The following is an 18,918-nucleotide window of genomic DNA, read 5'->3' on the forward strand; positions in this document are numbered from 1 at the left end:
ACCTGTAAACTTAACATCTGTGTGGATAAATTACTTGAGAAGATTCTGAAGCATAAGATATACATAAGATAGACAGGGTTTGATTAGGAAAAGTCAGCATGGCCTTATGAGTGGGAGATCATGCCTCACAAGTTTGTTAGAGTTTTTTGATGAAGTGACCAAAAAGGTTGACTGGGGCAGAGTAGTAGATGTTAGTCTATATGGATTTCAATTGGATACAAAATTGGATTGGTGGTAGGAAGCAGAGGGTAATAATGGAAGGATGCTTGTCGGACTGGAGACCTGTGACTGGTGGAGTGCGTCAGGGGTCAGTGTTGGGCCCATTACTGGTTGTTATCTATATCAATGATTTGGATGAGAATGTACAAGGCATGATTAGTAATTTTGTTGATGACACTAAAATAAGCAGTATCGTGGACAGTGAGGAAGGTTATCAGAAATTGCAGTAAGACTTTGATCAGCTGTGGAAGTGGGCTGAGAAAAGGTAAACGGAGTTTAATATAGATAAGTGTGAGGCCTTGCACTTTGGAAAGTCAATTCAAGGTAGGAGTTTCATGGTGAATGGTAGGGCCTTAAGGAATTTAGTGGAACAGAGGGATCTTGGAGTTCAGGTTCACAGTTCTCTGAAAGTGGAGTCCCAGGTAGACAGGGTAGTGAAGAAGGCTTTTAGCACACTGGCCTTTGTCATTGAGTATAGAAGTTGGGAAGTTATGTTGTAGTTATACAGGATGTTGGTGAGGCCACACTTGGAGCATTGTGTTCAGTTTTGATCATCTTGTTATGGATATGATGTTATTACACTGGAAAGAGTGCAGAAGAAATTCACAAGGATGTTGCCTGGACTCAAAGGTCTGAGTTACAGGGAGAGGTTGGACTTTTCTCTTTAGAGCATAGGAGACTGAGGGCGACCTTAAAGAAATGTATAGAATCATGAGAGGTAAAGGTAGGATGATTGCACTGAGTCTTTTCCCCCAGGGTTGGGGAATCGAGAATTAGTTTAAGGTTAGAGGGGAAAGAATAAAAGGGAACCTGAGGTGCAATGTGTTTACACAGAGGGTGGTACGCATATGGAATGAGCCGCCAGCGGAAGTGGTTGAAGCGGGTATATTAACAACATTTAAAAGGCATTTCGACAAATACATGGATAGGAAAGGTTTAGAAGGTTATGGGCCAAGTACAGGGAAATGGGGTTAGCGTGGATGGACATTTGGTCGGCATGGACCAGTTCGGACCAAAGGGCCTGTCTCCATGCTGTAGGACTCTATGACTCTATGAACACTAAAGAAGTAGAGCGGAACTAGCTCCCAGGAAAATCTCCATTAGGAAATACATTTAGACTGGGCAGAATGATTCCCAAAAAGGTGAACACTGTCTTTTGCATGACAATGGGGAGAGAAAAAAAAGCGGATTGTTTTTGTTGAGTGCCTTCCATTACCACAAACCTGTTTCCACACAGTGGAGATTCTATGATTTAAATGAGATTGAACAGTTTAGGCCTATACTGTCTAGAATTTAGAAGAATGAAGAGAGATCAAATTGAGGTATTCAGATGGTAAAAGGTGTGGATAAAATAGATGTGGAGCAGATAATGCTTCCTCTTGTGGGGTATTCTAGGATGAGAACTCAGTCTTAGGATAAGAGGTAGCAAATTTAAACAGAGCTGAGGAGAAAATACTTCTCCTAAAGGGTTGTGAATCTGTGAAATTCACTACCCCAAAGTGCGGTGGATGTTGGGAACAGTGAGTAAAGTTAAGGAGGAGTTAGATAGATCTTTAATTGGCAATGGGTTGAAGGATTATGGGGAGAAGGGAGGGAAATGGAATTGAGGAGCTTATTAGCCATGATCTAATGGCAGAGCAGACTCAATGGGCCGAATGGCCTAATTTTGCTCCTATATCATACGAACTGATGAACCAAATGAACACAAGATGTTGTTGAAACTATGCTAAAAATGACAAGTATATTATTCTCTGACATGGTCTGAAAAGCCATTTTTGAGTTTGCCGAATTAACAGAAGATTCATATGATGTAAAAACATATACTTTTCTCAATAAAATTAGTAACCTTTGGCAAGGGGGCAGAATGTGGAAGATTGAGGCAGAGCATTCAACTTTAGTTGAGAGTGTGATCTACTAAAGGAAAATGATGTGAAATGTGTGGAAAAGTGAACCATTTAACAAGGTCCTGACTGAAGAAAAGGCAGAGCTCAGCTGAAATGCCAAAAGGCAGATCGATAAGTATACAGAACAAAATCAAGAGCTTATAAAACTTAATTTCTTCTCAAAAGGAAGATGAAGCAAGAATGTCATAGATTAACATTGAACTGGTTTGTTTTGGCACCTCCCCGCTATATGGTCAATGAGGGCATCTCTAAGGAAATTAAATGGAAGGTCAGACTGTTGAATAATTCAAAGAAGTTGTGGTCCCCATATGGTTCATGGCAGAATCACACAGCATTTGATGACTTTCTGGGACTGTGAGATCATGTGATGAGTGTGGCACTGATACAATGAGCTTTCAGGTGGAATGGTTTGTGTTCAGTTCTACTCAGAATGCAGTTCCCCAACTGCATAAATGTTCCAACATTTTAACAGGAGACATATTTTGATGATGGATTTTTAATAATTGACGTGGCTACAAAGGTAACAAGTCCAGCATTGCCACTTTAAGCGAGGTCTTTGTGACTGCTGGAGGTCACCACTAGCATCATAGTGCATCTTGGGGAGGAGGCTAAAGATGATATGGCTTCGGAGGATGATGATGTCTACTTTTCCAACTTAATAGAATTCAGAGCCAACTTCCTCAGCAATGGAACACACATGCCAGTGGTCCTCAGAAACAAGTGGCATAACAATTGTACAGGTTAGTGAATGTTGCTGAATGACCACTTTGTACATGTCATACATCTCTCTATGATGTCAGCCGGTGGACTTCAAACTACAGAATCTCTAGTTCAAGCTACATTGGGTGTATATAACAAAGCACCACAGATTAATTTTCTTTTACATCCATTGAAAACTATGACAACTTTAACCCAACCTCTTCATCTGGAAATTAATGTTGATTTGACACCCTGCCTAGTATTGCTTTGCACCAATCTCAATGCAAAGTGTGGCTAGGGAGTAAAATAAACTTTTGATGAGGTGAATTTCTCAGTGGGCTGGATTTTATAGGGAGGGTAAGTGGGGGTGGCTGGGTCCATACTGTTAGCTTCACTGGAACAAAAGGCAATTAAAATCCTGTCCTGCAGCAATAACATGCAGGAGCAGCATAAACACACTCAGGGTTGGACTTATGCCCCCTAAGTGGGCAAGGAGACCCACCCTCGAGATGACCAGAACAGTCCCAGCAGCACCACGACTCATTAGTGGCTCCTGCCAGGACTGCAAGCGTCCCCAAGAAGACGGATGATGTCAACCAGAATGAGGTGAGTCCTAGATTTTGGAATGGAAGGGATGAGACAGGATATGGTATGTGAAAAATGGGCTGGCTGGGGTGGGATTGGCAAGATAGATAAAGGGAGACAAGGTGGGGTGGTAGTCAGAGTGTCCCGGACACGCAGAATGCTGATTTACGTGTTCCACCTTCTTTTCCATCCTTGAAAAACAGCCTTTGCATTCCAGCCTGCCTAACTGCCCAGTATTTTATTGCAATGAAGGCAGTTTGAAACCCTTAATTGCCACTTAGACAAGCAGTTAAGGGCCTCAATAGGTCTAAGGTCTGTGTTAGTTGTGGCTGATAGTTTTCGGCATTTTTACACACTGCCACAAGTACATGATTGAGACAAGTCTTTGGAGAGTCTGAGGCTGAGGGGTGACCTTATAGAGGTTTATAAAATCATGAGGGGTAGGGATAGGGTAAATACACAGGGTCTTTTCCCGGGTGGCAGAGTCCAGACCTAGAGGACATAAGTTTATGGTGAGAGGGGAAAAATTTAAAAGGGACCTAATGGGCAATTTGTTCACGTAGAGGGTGGCGCCTGTCTGAAATGAGCTGCCAGAGGAAGTGGTGGAGGCTGGTATAATTAAACATTTAAAAGGCATCTGGATGAGGATATGTATAGGAAGGGTTTAGAGGGACGTAGGCCAAATGCTGGCAAATGGGATTAGATTAGGTTAGGATATCTGGTTGGAATGGACGAGTTGGACTGAAGGGTCTGTTTTCATGCTCCATGATTCTGTCACAGTTGGTAGGACAGACTGTTTCTGTTAAGATAAATATTTAGTTATAGAACGCAAGAATGTCTATGCTATTTCTGTACCCACTGTTTTTTTAAGCTCTACAGTTTATAGATGATATAAAATCTTGTTTGGAATCATAAATTACTGACACATGTTTGAAACGTTTGTGACTATTCTGAAAAACCCCATACCCTGTCACATTTTGCACAGGCTTCAACAAGTTTTAAAAATTGTAATTAGGAAGATTTCACCCCAGGAGTATTCCCCCTTTATTGTTGATAGCAAAGTTATGGAGTAAAATTTACACTGTGCACGTGTGAATTTTTGAAATACATTGACAAGCGAACTTTCTACTGACAGCACAAAATAGCAAAATCACATCTTTTAATGTCCTGATTCTAATGCTAAGTGCCAATGGGATGACCTGTTTTATTCATGAGTTTGTGTTGTTCAATAGGCTAAGAAATAGACACTTATAATTGTGTCACCATTCACAAGAATATCTTTTTATTGTGTGCAAACATTTTAACTGAAACCAAAAAACTCAAGAGTGTCAAAGGTACAGTCATGTCACTTGCAGACTGAGATTTGACATTTTTAAATTTCCCAATTTTCTTCCAATTCATCATTTTCTGAATGTTTTGATGATTCACCATCAATGATTCCTCAGATAGTTATGCATTTCTCAAGTGGCTATTAACAACAGATATCTGTGACCTACTGTAGACTGAGTCTTGACCCTGCCCTCGAGGAGATAGTGAGGACTGCAGATGCTGGAGATCAGAGCTGAAAATGTGTTGCTGGAAAAGTGCAGCAGGTCAGGCAGCATCCAAGGAACAGGAGAATCGACATTTTGGGCATAAGAAGGGCTTATGCCTGAAATGTCGATTCTCCTGTTCCTTGGATGCTGCATGACCTGTTGACCCTGCATTCACCTGGCATCCAAACAATCGATACACCTTGGTAAAGCTCAATGCATTCAGAAACTGACTGACTTACATTTTAGAATCCAAGGGCATGCAATTTATCGCAAGGTCTGTATGTGTCTAATCTCAGTACAGGGGCAGAAACACCAACCCTGGTCTGTAGACCTTTTTGAAGTTACCATTCAGAATTATTGGAAAGATAGGGCAACGTGAACCTTACAACTACTGTAGTAAATAAAAGTGACCCATATCACCCTGGAGCTGCTACAATCCGTCTTGTGAGCTTTATTTACACTGTCACACGCTGCTTACATCACAAAGGCCCCTCTATCTGTCATTACACTGCCACTAATCCCAGGGCCTGGAAATTTGATTGAAATAATAAATTAATCAGAGTATGGTGAGACAAAGTGAGGACTGCAGATGCTGGAGATCAGAGTTGAGCAGTGTGGTGCTGGAAAAGCACAGCAGGTCAGGCAGTCTCCATGGAGCAAGAGAGTCGACATTTCAGGTATATGCCCGAAACATCGATTCTCCTGCTCCTCAGATGCTGCCTGACCTGCTGCGCTTTTCCAGCACCACACTTCTCGACTTAGAGTATGGTGAGTCAGGGACACATAACAGGATGGCTAATGAGCCATCTGGAAAGCAGAGAGCAGGGGCCTGTTCAGAGAGTCTACAAAGTTGGATCCAGAAGAATCACTGCTGTTCATGAACACTCTTAATGATTTAGATTTTAAAAGCAAAATCACAAGTAGTAAATTTCAGGACTACACTGAATTGTGGGAAAAAACACAGTACTAGGGACAGCTGCAACACGTTGTGGAAAGACATTAATAAACTCACAATGGTAATGTAATTGGCAAATTATTGTCAATATAATTAAGTGTGAACTATGACTTTAAATAAGAAAATGAAAGTCCTGTATTATCTGGAAAACATTGATTTAAATGGGTCAGAGGTAGCAAAGGATCCGTCAATGTAGGTACACAAAGTAGTGACCGTCCATTAACAAAACCATAAGAAAACAATAATCCAAGCTAAAGGTTTTATTCCTGAAAGGATAGAATTGAAAAGTTGGGAATTTGTGTTAGACCTGGACCAAACTTTGATTAGACCATAACTTGTGTATGGTTCTGCTATCCATGTTATAAAAATAATACACAGACCATGAAAATGTATGAGGTTGGTTTGAGAAATATACAAATTTTACTCACCAGTTGTGGACAAGCTGGGACTCTTTTTGTCTGGAAAGAGAAAGCAGAAGTGTAATGAGCATTAAGTGACTAAATGTGGGATTTTTACCCTTCACTCAGGAGAAAGTCCTGCCACCATACTGATTGGACAGAAGTGTACTAGACCCAGTAGCACTGATGTTGCAGTGGACAGATCCTGGAGCTACAAGCAAACCCCCACTAGAGTTAAGTCCTGGGAGTCCAGAGACCATGTGGAGTGTGGAGGTCTCAGGGCACACAGGGGAGGTGAGGCCTGGGGAGGTGAGGCCTGAGCAGATACACAGTGGATGACATTGGTGGAGAGGACCAATGGGTAGAGAACACCTTCAGGACCAAGACCTTGAGGAGGAGGGGAACGCGGTGTGTTGCATTCCTGAATTTGAAAGAAGGCTGCTGATAGTGACCCCTCAGCTCCTTTCCCGGCTGAGGCCGGAACAAGGTCACTTTCAGGCTTCTCAACACCCTCCTCCCATATTCAACTCATCTGGTCATACTGGAAAGTGAGGCTGGAAGTGGAGGAACAAAATAGCTCTTAAATAGCAATTAACTGGCACTTGGAGGGTAAAGGCAGGTCGAGAGACCTAGCCCTCAACCAACCCACCATAAAATTGTGTAAAGGCTAGGTCTGGTAGGACCTCAGGCTGAAGGCACTCCCTCCAAACCCAACAGTGGGGAGATGTAAACATTTGGCCATAGACTTAGAATAATGAGTTGATCATTTCAGAATGAGACAAGGAGAAATTTCTTCACCTGGAAGTTCATTAAACTTTGAAATCATTTAGCCCACATGGCTGTTGTCATGCCATTATTGAATATATTCCAACAAAGGTCAACAGATTACATGTACGAAATGAATCAAAGGACACAGGGATTGGCTGGGAATATAGCACTGAAGTGGAATATTTGCCATGATTGTATTGATTAGCAGAGCAGGCTGAAGGGGCTTTATTCTGTCCATTTCCTACATCTTTTAGGTAGAAGGATTCAGTCTTTTGTGCCTCACAATTCATCCGCAGGAGATGGAGTTAGCGACCAAGTAACTTATGTGATGGTTTGAAGGGATTGTTAAAATAATGACACCACAAAAGAGCAGTAAAGGAGGCAGCTTCCTTGGCTTTCCTTTCCTCATTTCTGCTCAGTGTAAATCCTACAAAGCACCCCACCCTGACCAAATCCGTCTCCTTATAAAGCACCTTGGAACTTTTCGCCACTTTGAAGATGCTATTGAGATGTGAATCATTGTTTTTTCATATTAATCAGTCTGTAGATTGTGGAAATCACCACAATAATGCAGAGGCAGCTGCTGCCAATTCTGATCTGGACATCTTTATTGATATTATTAATATTAGTCTGATGTGTGACCCACATTCACATTTTTGAAGATGGCAAGATGAATTAATAAAGTTGTTTAGAAAGTGTACTTACTAAATAAGCTAGGCAAAAGTCTTTCTAAATTTACAAATAATAATTCAGCTGTCATGTTATGTCCAGTTCTGGGCACCATGCTTCAGGGAGGGATGTTAGAACTATGCAGAGAAAACTTACCAAAATTATACCACAGATAAGGGACTTCAATATTGTGAAGAATCTGAAAAGCTGGAATTATTCACCTTCAAGCTGAGTCAGGAACTACTCTATAGACAAAGCTCAAATACACCATGATAATGATAACTTTGAGTATATTTTCTAAAGTCAAGATGATATGTGAATTGGAGACTGACCAACCTGCATTGGGCATGAGGTTACAACGTCTTTCCTCAGAATGTATTCTCCTTTGTCGATGAGCCAGTCTAATTGTTTCTCTATTGCTTTTTCTTTTTTAAAAAAATTGTTCATGGGATCTATTTGTCCCTGGCAAGGCCAGTATTTATTTTCCATCATAAATCACCCTGGAAAAGGAGACCTGCCTCTTGAACTATTGCAGACCTTGGTATGTAAGCACATGCCCAGTGCTGTAGGAAGAAAATTCCAGTATTCCAACCCTGCAACAGTGAAGGAATGGTGATTGATCCAAGTCAAGATGGTGTGTGAATTGGAGGTGCGTTTGCTGCTGGTGGTGTCCCCATGTATCTGCTACGCTTGTCCCTCCGAATGATAGAAGTTGGGATTTTGAAAGGTTCTGGCAAAGGAGCCTTTGGTCATTTACTGCCATGCATCGAAGTAGATGGTACACACTTTTATCGCTGTGCAGTGGTGATGAAGAGAGTGAATGTTTAATGGATGGAGCACCAGTCAAGCTCACCCAGGCAAATGGGGAGTATTCCATCACATCCCTGATTTGTGCCTTGTAGATGATGGACAGTCATGGTGGAGACAGAAGGTGTGTTACTCATTGCAGAGTTCATAGCCTCTGTCCTGCTCATATAGCCATAATATTTATACTGCTGGTCCAGTGCAGTTTCTGGTCAATGGTAACTCCATGGATGTTGATAATTGCGGATGCAATGCTGGTAATGCTATTGAAACCCAGAGGGCATTGTCACAATGTGGAGATTGAGAGCATCAGTTACGAGTGTGTTGTGTCAAGTTGCTATTGGTGGGTGTGGAATGAAGAAAATATATGGGTGATGTTGATTTTGAAGTTTGAAAATTCTAAGTTTTATGTTTCTCATAATGCTTCGTTTCTCTATTTCCTCCTAAATTTCCTTATCCTTACACCGTAGGCATTGATGCCTCACAATGCAAACTGGAAAATGCAAGGTCTCGTAACAGTATCTGTCATCTCAAAGCAAGAGGTGATGTGAGCCCCAGGCCTAACAAACCCAAGAAGGTGGATGACTACAAAAATTTCAGGCCCATCTTCTATGTCTCAGGGACAAATGGAACTGACCTGTATGTATAAAAGTAGAGTTTCATTGTAAGTTATTACACAATGCTGCTTGGAATGTCCTTCCTTGAATGTGCTACTGCAATAATATGGTTAATCAATGTAATTTTAGTTGGTTTATATTTTTGTTACTTTATTGCTAAATAAAATATCAGAAAGATATACAAAGCTTTAGTTTGATGTGGTTCTATGGGACCTGAATTGCTTTAACATACAGTTACTAAATGTTTGCCTCTCTTCCTCTGTTTGGAGTAACAGGATTTGGAGGAATGCATGGCGATGTAATTCCACTAAAAACCAAAGGGGCAAAGAAGGGTGCACTTCAAGTGACCCTTGGGCATTGTTTTCAAATCACTGGCACAGATGTAGTCCAATGCAATTTGGAGGGAGTGAAGGGCAGGAAACCCAGAATGTCCAAATGGAAATATCCTCTAAACCACTGCTATTCAACCATAACATTGCAGTGGAAACCCTGTTCAGGTCCAAACAGGTCTCCTGCGGCTGATGAATAATATTTTGATAGCGGACGAAGAGCAATCCAAATGGAATTCAGCCAGAGACCTGTAATGACAAACTCCTCTGAAAATTCTGTCTAGGAAAGCAGGGGGGCAACTGCAGCAAAATATTTAACACTTTGATATGTGGTTTGTTCAATTTCAACTCCAGGACTTTGAGGTGTCAAATTGTTTCTTTTCTATACAGAGTTATCAGCTTTTGTGAGAACAGGGGTTGGAAGCGAATATACGACAATGACAGAGCTGACTACTTATTAAAATGGTGTGAAATTAATACACCGAACAACTTTCAATGCTTTCAAGAAGGTAAAGGGCTACCTGAATAACATAATATAGAAACTGTCATAAGTGTAACATAATAGACTTACAATCACATGTCTTAACATTCTCTTTCTGCATATACTATTTCATACCTTTGATTTTTTTTTCACTTTTGTTGGAAGAGAATTTTTTACTTTCTGAAACTGCGGTATTGCAATGACATCTCCTTCTTTTTATGCTGTACTGATATAATATTTTTTGTATTGGACTGCTTTACAAACAGTGTCCTTTTCAGTAACATGTTTTCCTCTAATCTTACCTTTACTGTCCAATGGTTCTCTGAAGCCAGTCATAATATCCAGTCCAATGTGTCCTGCATCCACTATTTTTGAAAGAAGAGAGTTCCAAAGTTTAACAATCCTCTCAGAAAAAAGAAATTCTCCTCATCTCAGCCCTAAAAAAGTGACCCTTAATTTTTCAACAGTCTCCCCTAGTTCTGGACTCAGTCACAAGTGGAGACATTCTTTCCAAACCCACCATCCTTCTCAAGACTTTTCAGGATCGTACAATCAAGTCACACTCCCTCTTCTAAACTATGATGGGAATAAGCCCAATCTTTCCTCCCTTTTCTCACATGACACACACTGTAATCATTCTAGTAAAAACCTCCTCTGAACCACCTCTGTTGCATTTGCATTCTTTAAACAAGGAGATCAAAACTGTACACAGTATTTTAGCTGTGGTCTTACAAATGCCCTATACAGCTGAAGCATAAAATTCTTACATTTATGTTCAAATCCTGTCATAGCTTACATTATTCTTCTTAATTACTTGCTATACCTGAATACTAACTTTTCATGAATCCATGTATAAGACGGCCTACATTCCTCTGCATCTCAGAATTCTGTAATTGTTCTCAATTTATGTAATACTTCTTTATTATTCCTGTTAAAGTGAATGACTTTACATTTTCCCACATTATACTCTATCTGCCAGATTTTTGTCCAATTATTCAACCCATCTATATCTGTCTCCATCTTACATATGATCTTTTCACAACATACTTCCCTACCTAACTTTGTATCATCCCCAAATTTAGCCACTATACCTTCACTGCCCTTGTCTAAGTAAACGGTATAAATTGTAAAAAGCTGAGAACCCAGCAGGTCTCCACTCATCACATTCTATGTATACTCTCTGTTTTCTAACAGCCAAACAATCTTCTAAGCATGCTAATTTGTTACGCATCACACCATGAGCTCCTGGTTTGAACATTAAACTTTTATGCAACACTGTCACATGCCCTTTAGAAATCCAAATACAATATGTCCAAAGACTCCCCTTTATCCATAACGCAGGTTACTTCATCAAAGAACTCCAATAAATTGGTTAAATTGTGCTTTCACGAAACCATCCCAATTCCTCATGAATACTTTGAGGTTTGTTTTTGAAGTTGTTAACTATAACCTTCTTAATGAGTGATTCTATCACCTTCCCACAACAGATGGCAAGCTGAGCAGATTATAATTTCCTGTTTTCTGCCTCCCTCCCTCCTCAAAGACAGGAATTATACATGCTACTTTCCAATTTTGTGGGATATCTCTAGAATCTAGCAAATTTTGGAAATTTAAGACCAATGTATCAACTAACTGATTAGTCACTACTAAGATCCTGAGATGGAAGTCTAACTGGACCTGGGGACTGGGTCTGCAGATCCATCAGGTTGTTTAGTATTACTTCCTTAGTGATTGTGGCTTCACCCAATGAAGGAGCATGCTCCGAAAGCTTGTGATTTCAAAAGACTCTAACGTGTGTCGTGTGACTTCTGACTTTGTCCAGCCCAAGTCCAACACTAGCCCCTCCACATTGTAGCATATTATTGAACTCGCTATTGAGTCCTGAAGACTGCAGGGTCCCCAAGTGGAAAATGAGATAATGTTCTTTCAGCTTGCACTGAGCTTCACTGGAACACTACAGCAAACCAGACAGAGATGTTGGCGAGGGAACACAATTGGCAGGCAACAGGAAGCTCCAGATCATTTCTGGGGACAGAACATAGGTGTTCTTCAAAGCAGTTGCGCACTCTGCATTTCATCTCCCCTAGTAGAGGAGCATTAGTGTTTAACTCTAGTGACTGTAATTTCACCAAGTTCCTATCTCCTTTCCACATCTTGATTTATAACTAGAACCAGAAAGATTTTTGTATCCATTATAGTGAAGACAGAATCAAAATATTTGTTCATTTAATTTGCCATTTTCTTGTTATCTAACGCTCAACTCCCCATTCTCACTTTCTAGAGGATGAACTTTCTCTTTAAAAATACCTGCATTTTAAATTTTTGGCTCTCTTCTCATGATCAATCTTTTAATCAATTTCTGCCATTCTCTATATTCTGTCCTATCATCTGACCCTGTCACTCACCTGAAGAAGGGCTTATGCCCGAAACGTCGATTCTCCTGCTCCTCGGGTGCTGCCTGGCCTGCTGCGCTTTTCCAGCACCACACTTTTCAAGTCTGGTCTCCAGCACCTGCAGTCCTCACTTTCTGCTGTCACTCACCTTTGCAGAGTTTGTTTTTTTTCCCTTATGATGGGTGCTTTCTTTAACTTCTTTCATTAACCAGGGATGGTGCATCCTCTCAATTTTTCTTTTGAATAGGAATATGGTTATTCTGAGTATCCTGAAATATCCCTTTAAATGTATGCCACTACTTCTTTATTGATCTATCTGTATCCTAGTTTCCGATTCATTTCAGCTTGCTTGGCTTTCATGCCCACAAGTTGATTTTTTTTTAAAGAGTAGTCTTAGATCCACTGTTCTCTGTTTCAGTCATATTGTGGCTGCTGCTGACTAGCAGTGAGGGGCTCTGTGGTTATTAATTAATCATGTCACATTGTACAATGTCTGGTTGATTTCAGAATGTGCTGATCTAAAAAACTATCTCAAAAGCATTCTATGAATTCCTCATCCAGATTGCCATTGTCAATTTGATTTTTTTTCCATAGTAGGGTGCATGTTTGTCTCCAAATGGAGATGTGAATTAGGTCATGACACTTTGAACTTAGTTTTCATTTTACTGGAGGAAGAATTTTCCTCTGCCTTCACAGCCTCACATCATTTTCTTGTGATTTTTTTTGTGGGTTGGGAAGACCTTGGGTGCATAACATACTCATGTCTGTTGTGGTTCTGTTCGCCGAGCTGGAAGTTTTTGTTGCAAACGTTTCGTCCCCTGGCTAGGCGACATCATCAGTGCTTGGGAGCCTCCTGCGAAGCGCTTCTTTGATGTTTCCTCCGGTGTTTATAGTGGTCTGTCCCTGCCGCTTCCGGTTGTCAGTCTCAGCTGTCCGCTGTAGTGGTTGGTATATTGGGTCCAGGTCGATGTGTTTGTTGATGGAGTTTGTGGATGAATGCCATGCCTCTAGGAATTCCCTGGATGTTCTCTGTCTGGCTTGCCCTATGATAGTAGTGTTGTCCCAGTCGAATTCATGTTGCTTGTTGTCTGCGTGTGTGGCTACTAAGGATAGCTGGTCGTGTCGTTTTGTGGCTAGTTGATGTTCATGTATGCGGATTGTTAGCTGTCTTCCTGTTTGTCCTATATAGTGTTTTGTGCAGTCCTTGCATGGTATTTTGTACACTACATTAGTTTTGCTCATGTTGGGTATCGGGTCCTTCGTTCTGGTGAGTTGTTGTCTGAGCGTGGCTGTTGGTTTGTGTGCCGTTATGAGTCCTAGGGGTCGCAGTAGTCTGGCTGTCAGTTCCGAGATGCTCCTGATGTATGGTAGTGTGGCTAGTCCTTTTGGTTGTGGTATGTCCTCGTTCCGTGGTCTTTCTCTTAGGCATCTGTTGATCTCTTAGGCACACAAACCAACAGCCACGCTCAGACAACAACTCACCAGAACGAAGGACCCGATACCCAACATGAGCAAAACTAATGTAGTGTACAAAATACCATGCAAGGACTGCACAAAACACTATATAGGACAAACAGGAAGACAGCTAACAATCCGCATACATGAACATCAACTAGCCACAAAACGACACGACCAGCTATCCTTAGTAGCCACACACGCAGACAACAAGCAACATGAATTCGACTGGGACAACACTACTATCATAGGGCAAGCCAGACAGAGAACATCCAGGGAATTCCTAGAGGCATGGCATTCATCCACAAACTCCATTAACAAACACATCGACCTGGACCCAATATACCAACCACTACAGCGGACAGCTGAAACTGACAACCGGAAGCGGCAGGGACAGACCACTATAAACACCGGAGGAAACATCAAAGAAGCGCTTCGCAGGAGGCTCCCAAGCACTGATGATGTCGCCTAGCCAGGGGACGAAACGTTTGCAACAAAAACTTCCAGCTCGGTGAACAGAACCACAACAACGAGCACCCGAGCTACAAATCTTCGCACAAACTTTGAATACTCATGTCTTCCTGAGGTCAGGGTCCCAGTTGTGAGGGCCACAAGAATATTCCAATTCCTCCCACACCATTTTTGTGAGCTGGTGTGGTTTATGGGAACCCTCCAAAAAGATGTGCCTCCTCAGAGAGATCACGGCCCGGGGAAAGCCTGCTGAAGGGTTTGGAATGTTCTGAAATGTAAGTGTAAAATATTTTGATACCGAATAATAGGTTGATCTTTACATTGACCACCAGTATGCAGTGTTGTCACATACTTATTCATTCAAGAAAGTTTCAGAAACAAAAAGAGAAGTTGCTGGTAAAGCTCAACAGGTCTGGCAGCATCCATGGAGAGAAATCAAAGTTAACATTTTGGGTCCAGTGACCCTTCCTCAGAACTGACTGAAGAAAGCTTTAGATTGCATTAAAAATGTAAAGAGTATTATCCTGTCAGCCTTTTTTTGCTGTAATTTAAAATGACAGCTCTAATTGTTAAGAAATTTTTTTTCTAAAGTTCTTTCTAACAATTAGAGCTGTTAAGAAAAGTTCTACTTTAGAAAGATTTCTTTTAAAAAAAAAACCCTGCATCTATTTCTCCCTACTAATTGCCAGGCATTCTGCTTTGAAATGCAAACAGCACACTATTCTGTTCAGTTCCCTGGTTCCAATGGAGCTGGAAGTTTTTGTTTTGGTAGCTGGAGCCACTATGAATGCTTGGCTGGGTTTCAAAAGCTTAAAATGACTTCAGTGCAGTTTATTGATCCAAAACAATTGAAATTTTTAAGAAGCTGCTATTTCAGAATATGCCTTTGATGTTGTTTGCTTTTTGCTTAAGAGCCTAAAAGAAATTCAAAGATGTATAATTTTTTGTTGCAGTGGAGCAGATTACTTTACAAAATAATTAGTGGAGCAATCATAGGGGATTGATGGCAGGGTCAGGGGCTTTGGTGTCATGATTCACTTGAAGGATCGGGGTTATCTGGGGATAGGTAAGAGTCGGTGGGTAGGATTTAAGGGACTGTTAAATGATGTTGGCAACTGGGCTGTTGTGATGGAGAATTAAGGCAGATTTTCTAACTAACCCACCTCTGCAGCTGTACTACTCACGAACTCCATCATAGCTTGAAAAAGCTACTGTTAGCCCAGACCATGTATGAAAGGACATAAATCATAGACAAAGTCACACTGAGATTGGATGTACATTTCAGAAAGTACAAAAGTGTACAGGTCTTCCTTTTCTGAGTACCCAAGAAAATTTAGCTCCATATTTTTTTATATCTCAGTCTCTGATGTATAAACATGACTGGAGCACACAATGTAAAGAGGCTAGTATTTAGTGCATACACAGAACAGTGAAAGAATTTGATATATTGGAGATGCCAATACATTGGATGTAACAGGGCATTCAGAAATCCTTAGAATTTTGAGGCTTTTAAGCATTCATCATTTTCCCAAGCTGTGTGATGCGTATTGTATATTATCTAATGTGTAAGACTTTTATTTCTGTCATTCCTACAGGTAAACAGCTATTAAACCAAATCCCGAATGATAAACTCCTGACCACAAAGGTTGGCCTTTGTTCTTCCCTGAAGACCTATGATCAATTAGCAACTAAACGTACAAAAGTTATTTATCCCAGGTAAGGGAATTATATGCTTGGAGTTTTAAAGTCATAGAATCATTTTCATAGTTTTATAGCACAGAACGAGGCCCTTCAGCTCATTGTGAAGCCTGTCAAGTACTGATCTACTCTAATCCCATTTTCTGGTGCATAGCTAGTAGCTTTGAATGCTTTGGCTTTTCAAGTCTCCATTTAAATTGTTTTAAAATGTTATGTGGTTTCCTGTTTCTTCCATTCTTTCAGGCAATGAGTTACAGATAACCCCCATCTTCTGGTTGAAGAAAATCCTTAAATTCCTTCTAAACCTCCTGCCCCCCCCCCCCCCCCCCAGATTACACCTATGTCCCCTGCTTATTAACGTTTCTGCTAAAGGGAATTTTTCTTGCTCTCTGCCCTACCTATACATCTCATACTTTTGGTAGCATCAGTCACGCCTTCCCTCAGCCTTCTCTGCTCTAAGGGAAACAACCTCAGCCTATCTAGTCTTCCTTCACACCTGAAATACTCCAACCCAGATAATTTCCTCTGCACCCTCTCTGGTGCAATCATATATTCCCTACAGAGACAGAGAGAAAGTGAGGATTGCAGATCAGAGTCGAAAAGCATAGCGCTGGAAAAGCACAACAGGTCAGGCAGCATCCGAGGAGCAGGAGAATTGATGTTTTGGGCATAAGCCCTTCATCCAGAATGTAGGGGGCAGTGGGAGAAGGGGGCTGAGAGATAAATAGGAAGGTGGGGCCGGTGGGTGTGGGGGGGGTGGGGGGGTGGGGGGAAGAGAGAGGGAGTAGCTGGGAGTGTGATAGATAGATGCAGGTGGAGTGATGGTGATAGATCAGAGAGGAGGGTGGAGTGGATAGGTATGAAGGAAGCTCAAGAGGGCGGTGCCAAGTTGGAGGGTTGGGATCTGGGATGAGGTGGGGGGGGGGGGAGATGAGGAAACTGGTAAAGTCGACTTTGATGCCGTGTGGTTCGAGGATCCCAAGGTGGAAGGTGCAATATCTTTCCTCCGTGTGACAACAAGAATGGCATAGTTGCTCCTACTATGGCTTACTTAACGTTATATACAGCTCAATTATAATCTTCCATTCTTGTATTCATTGCCTCAATGAATAAAGAAAAGCATCTCACATGCCTTCTTCACCACCTTATCAATCTGTCCAGCTGTCTTCAAGAATCTATGGACATTACAGCAGGGTCCCCCTAATTCTCTGTACTACATGGGCTCCTATCATTCATTGTGTTACTCCCTTGTTATTCCTCCTCATATTTCAGGATTAAATTCTGTTTGTCACTATTTGCTCATCTGATCAACCCATTTATATTGTTTAGGAGAAAGTGAGGACTGCAGATGCTGGAGATCAGAGAGTTCATAGATAACATGATGGGGAGAGCTTTAGACTAGAGGACAATATGAATGGAATCGAGAGTGTGGTGCTGGAAAAAGCACAGCCGGTCAGGCAGCATCTGAGGAGTAAGAGAATTGTTGTTTCAGGCAAAAGCCCTTCATCAGAAATGCTCCTCGGATGCTGCCTGACTGACCGTGCTTTTCCAGCACCACACTCTCGACTCCATTCATATTGTCCTCTAGTCTAAAGCTCTCCCCATCATGTTATCTATGAACTTACTGTTCAAACCTCCTACATTCTTGTCTAGATTACTAATGTACACCACAGACAGAAATACACTGTGGATGCAGCTGTCCAGTCACAAAACCAGCTTCTGCCTCAGGTAACAATGCCAGTCTTGGATACAATTGACCCAAACTGTCCTGAATTGCCATTAACTCTTATCTTCATGACCAATCTCCCACATTTCTTCCAAAATAGCAACTACTTTCAATGTGAAAATTCAAGAGCCTTTGTAAAGATGTGAGGAAAAATGGACATTGTCCTTATAAAGTTCTTGACTAAGGATTATATTTCATTATCCTATGTTTAAAACCTAATTGTGGCTGGATTTCTTTTCCCTATTCATTCTGGCCCCTAAATGCAAACATGCAGCATTATTGATATTTCCTTGCAAATTTTGTTACCCAAACAGCTACCCAACAAACCTCTTCCTCAAGTTCTACATTGCCTTCTGACACATTAAGGTTTTCACTATCCTCTGACACATTATACTATGCCCATGTGAATCAGATTGTCTTTTCCATATGATATAATTAATTGCTCAGTTGTCTGAGATGAGATGACAAAAACCAATAGCACTCATCTCTGACAATTTTGTCTGTAGGATCCAGGAGACAAAACATCTTGATTTAATACTTTTAAATAAGTTGGGAATAATAAAACCCCTTCAAACTGCTAAACCACCATAATGTACTCCCTATTTTGTCAATGCCTGAAAACTGTGGATTTATTTTATTCTCTGAAAATTTACTTTGTCTCAGAAATGTTATGAAACTTAACTGAATCCCAAAACATAATACACAAATAAATCATCAAATAGCCTGCAATATGGAAATGCAAATACTGAGTTTTTTCCATGCGTTCTCCTGATTGAGTACAATAACCCTTTGTCGAGCTGGGATTTCTCTTAAGACTCTATCCAGATTAGAGTCAGGATGTAAAATAGTGAGTTGCTAAACAATTAATTGTTACGTGTTGGTCTTGCCATTAATGTATTGAAGTTAAAGTCTAAAACAGATTACAACAGACAAAATGTCACAGAAAATGTACTTTCTTTGGAAAGGCATTAGTAATATTTGATAATATTATGGAAGATGTTGCTTCAGTTGTTGCTGTGAGCACAATTTACACGAGAGAGCTGAAAGAAATGTATTGGCACTTTAATTTTAGCAAATACACCTGTTAACATATAAATGTTTAACAGATATTATTTAAATAGTTTAAACAGGTACTTTTTAAAACAATATGTACATCTCTAGGTTTGACAGGCTGGTCATGGAATAGACTGAGGCAATTCCTGGTGAAACACG

The 18,918-nt window shown here is 40.9% G+C and overlaps 1 protein-coding gene across 1 annotated transcript in view; it reads left to right on the forward strand.

The window, feature by feature from the left end:
* The window catches only part of LOC122540400 (protein polyglycylase TTLL10-like), a 57,385-nt gene that overhangs the window by 10,590 nt on the left and 27,877 nt on the right, over positions 1 to 18,918 (forward strand). Inside the window, exons 3-5 of the mRNA XM_087980333.1 lie at positions 9,007 to 9,175; positions 9,873 to 9,991; positions 15,878 to 15,998. Coding sequence (XP_087836459.1) covers positions 9,007 to 9,175; positions 9,873 to 9,991; positions 15,878 to 15,998 — 409 coding nt within the window. The remainder of the gene's footprint in view (positions 1 to 9,006; positions 9,176 to 9,872; positions 9,992 to 15,877; positions 15,999 to 18,918) is intronic.

Source organism: Chiloscyllium plagiosum, unplaced genomic scaffold, assembly GCF_037043375.1.
Source record: "Chiloscyllium plagiosum isolate Xiang-an unplaced genomic scaffold, Cpla_swu_hap1 HiC_scaffold_37, whole genome shotgun sequence".
In the NCBI taxonomy this organism is placed as follows: Eukaryota; Metazoa; Chordata; class Chondrichthyes; order Orectolobiformes; family Hemiscylliidae; genus Chiloscyllium; species Chiloscyllium plagiosum.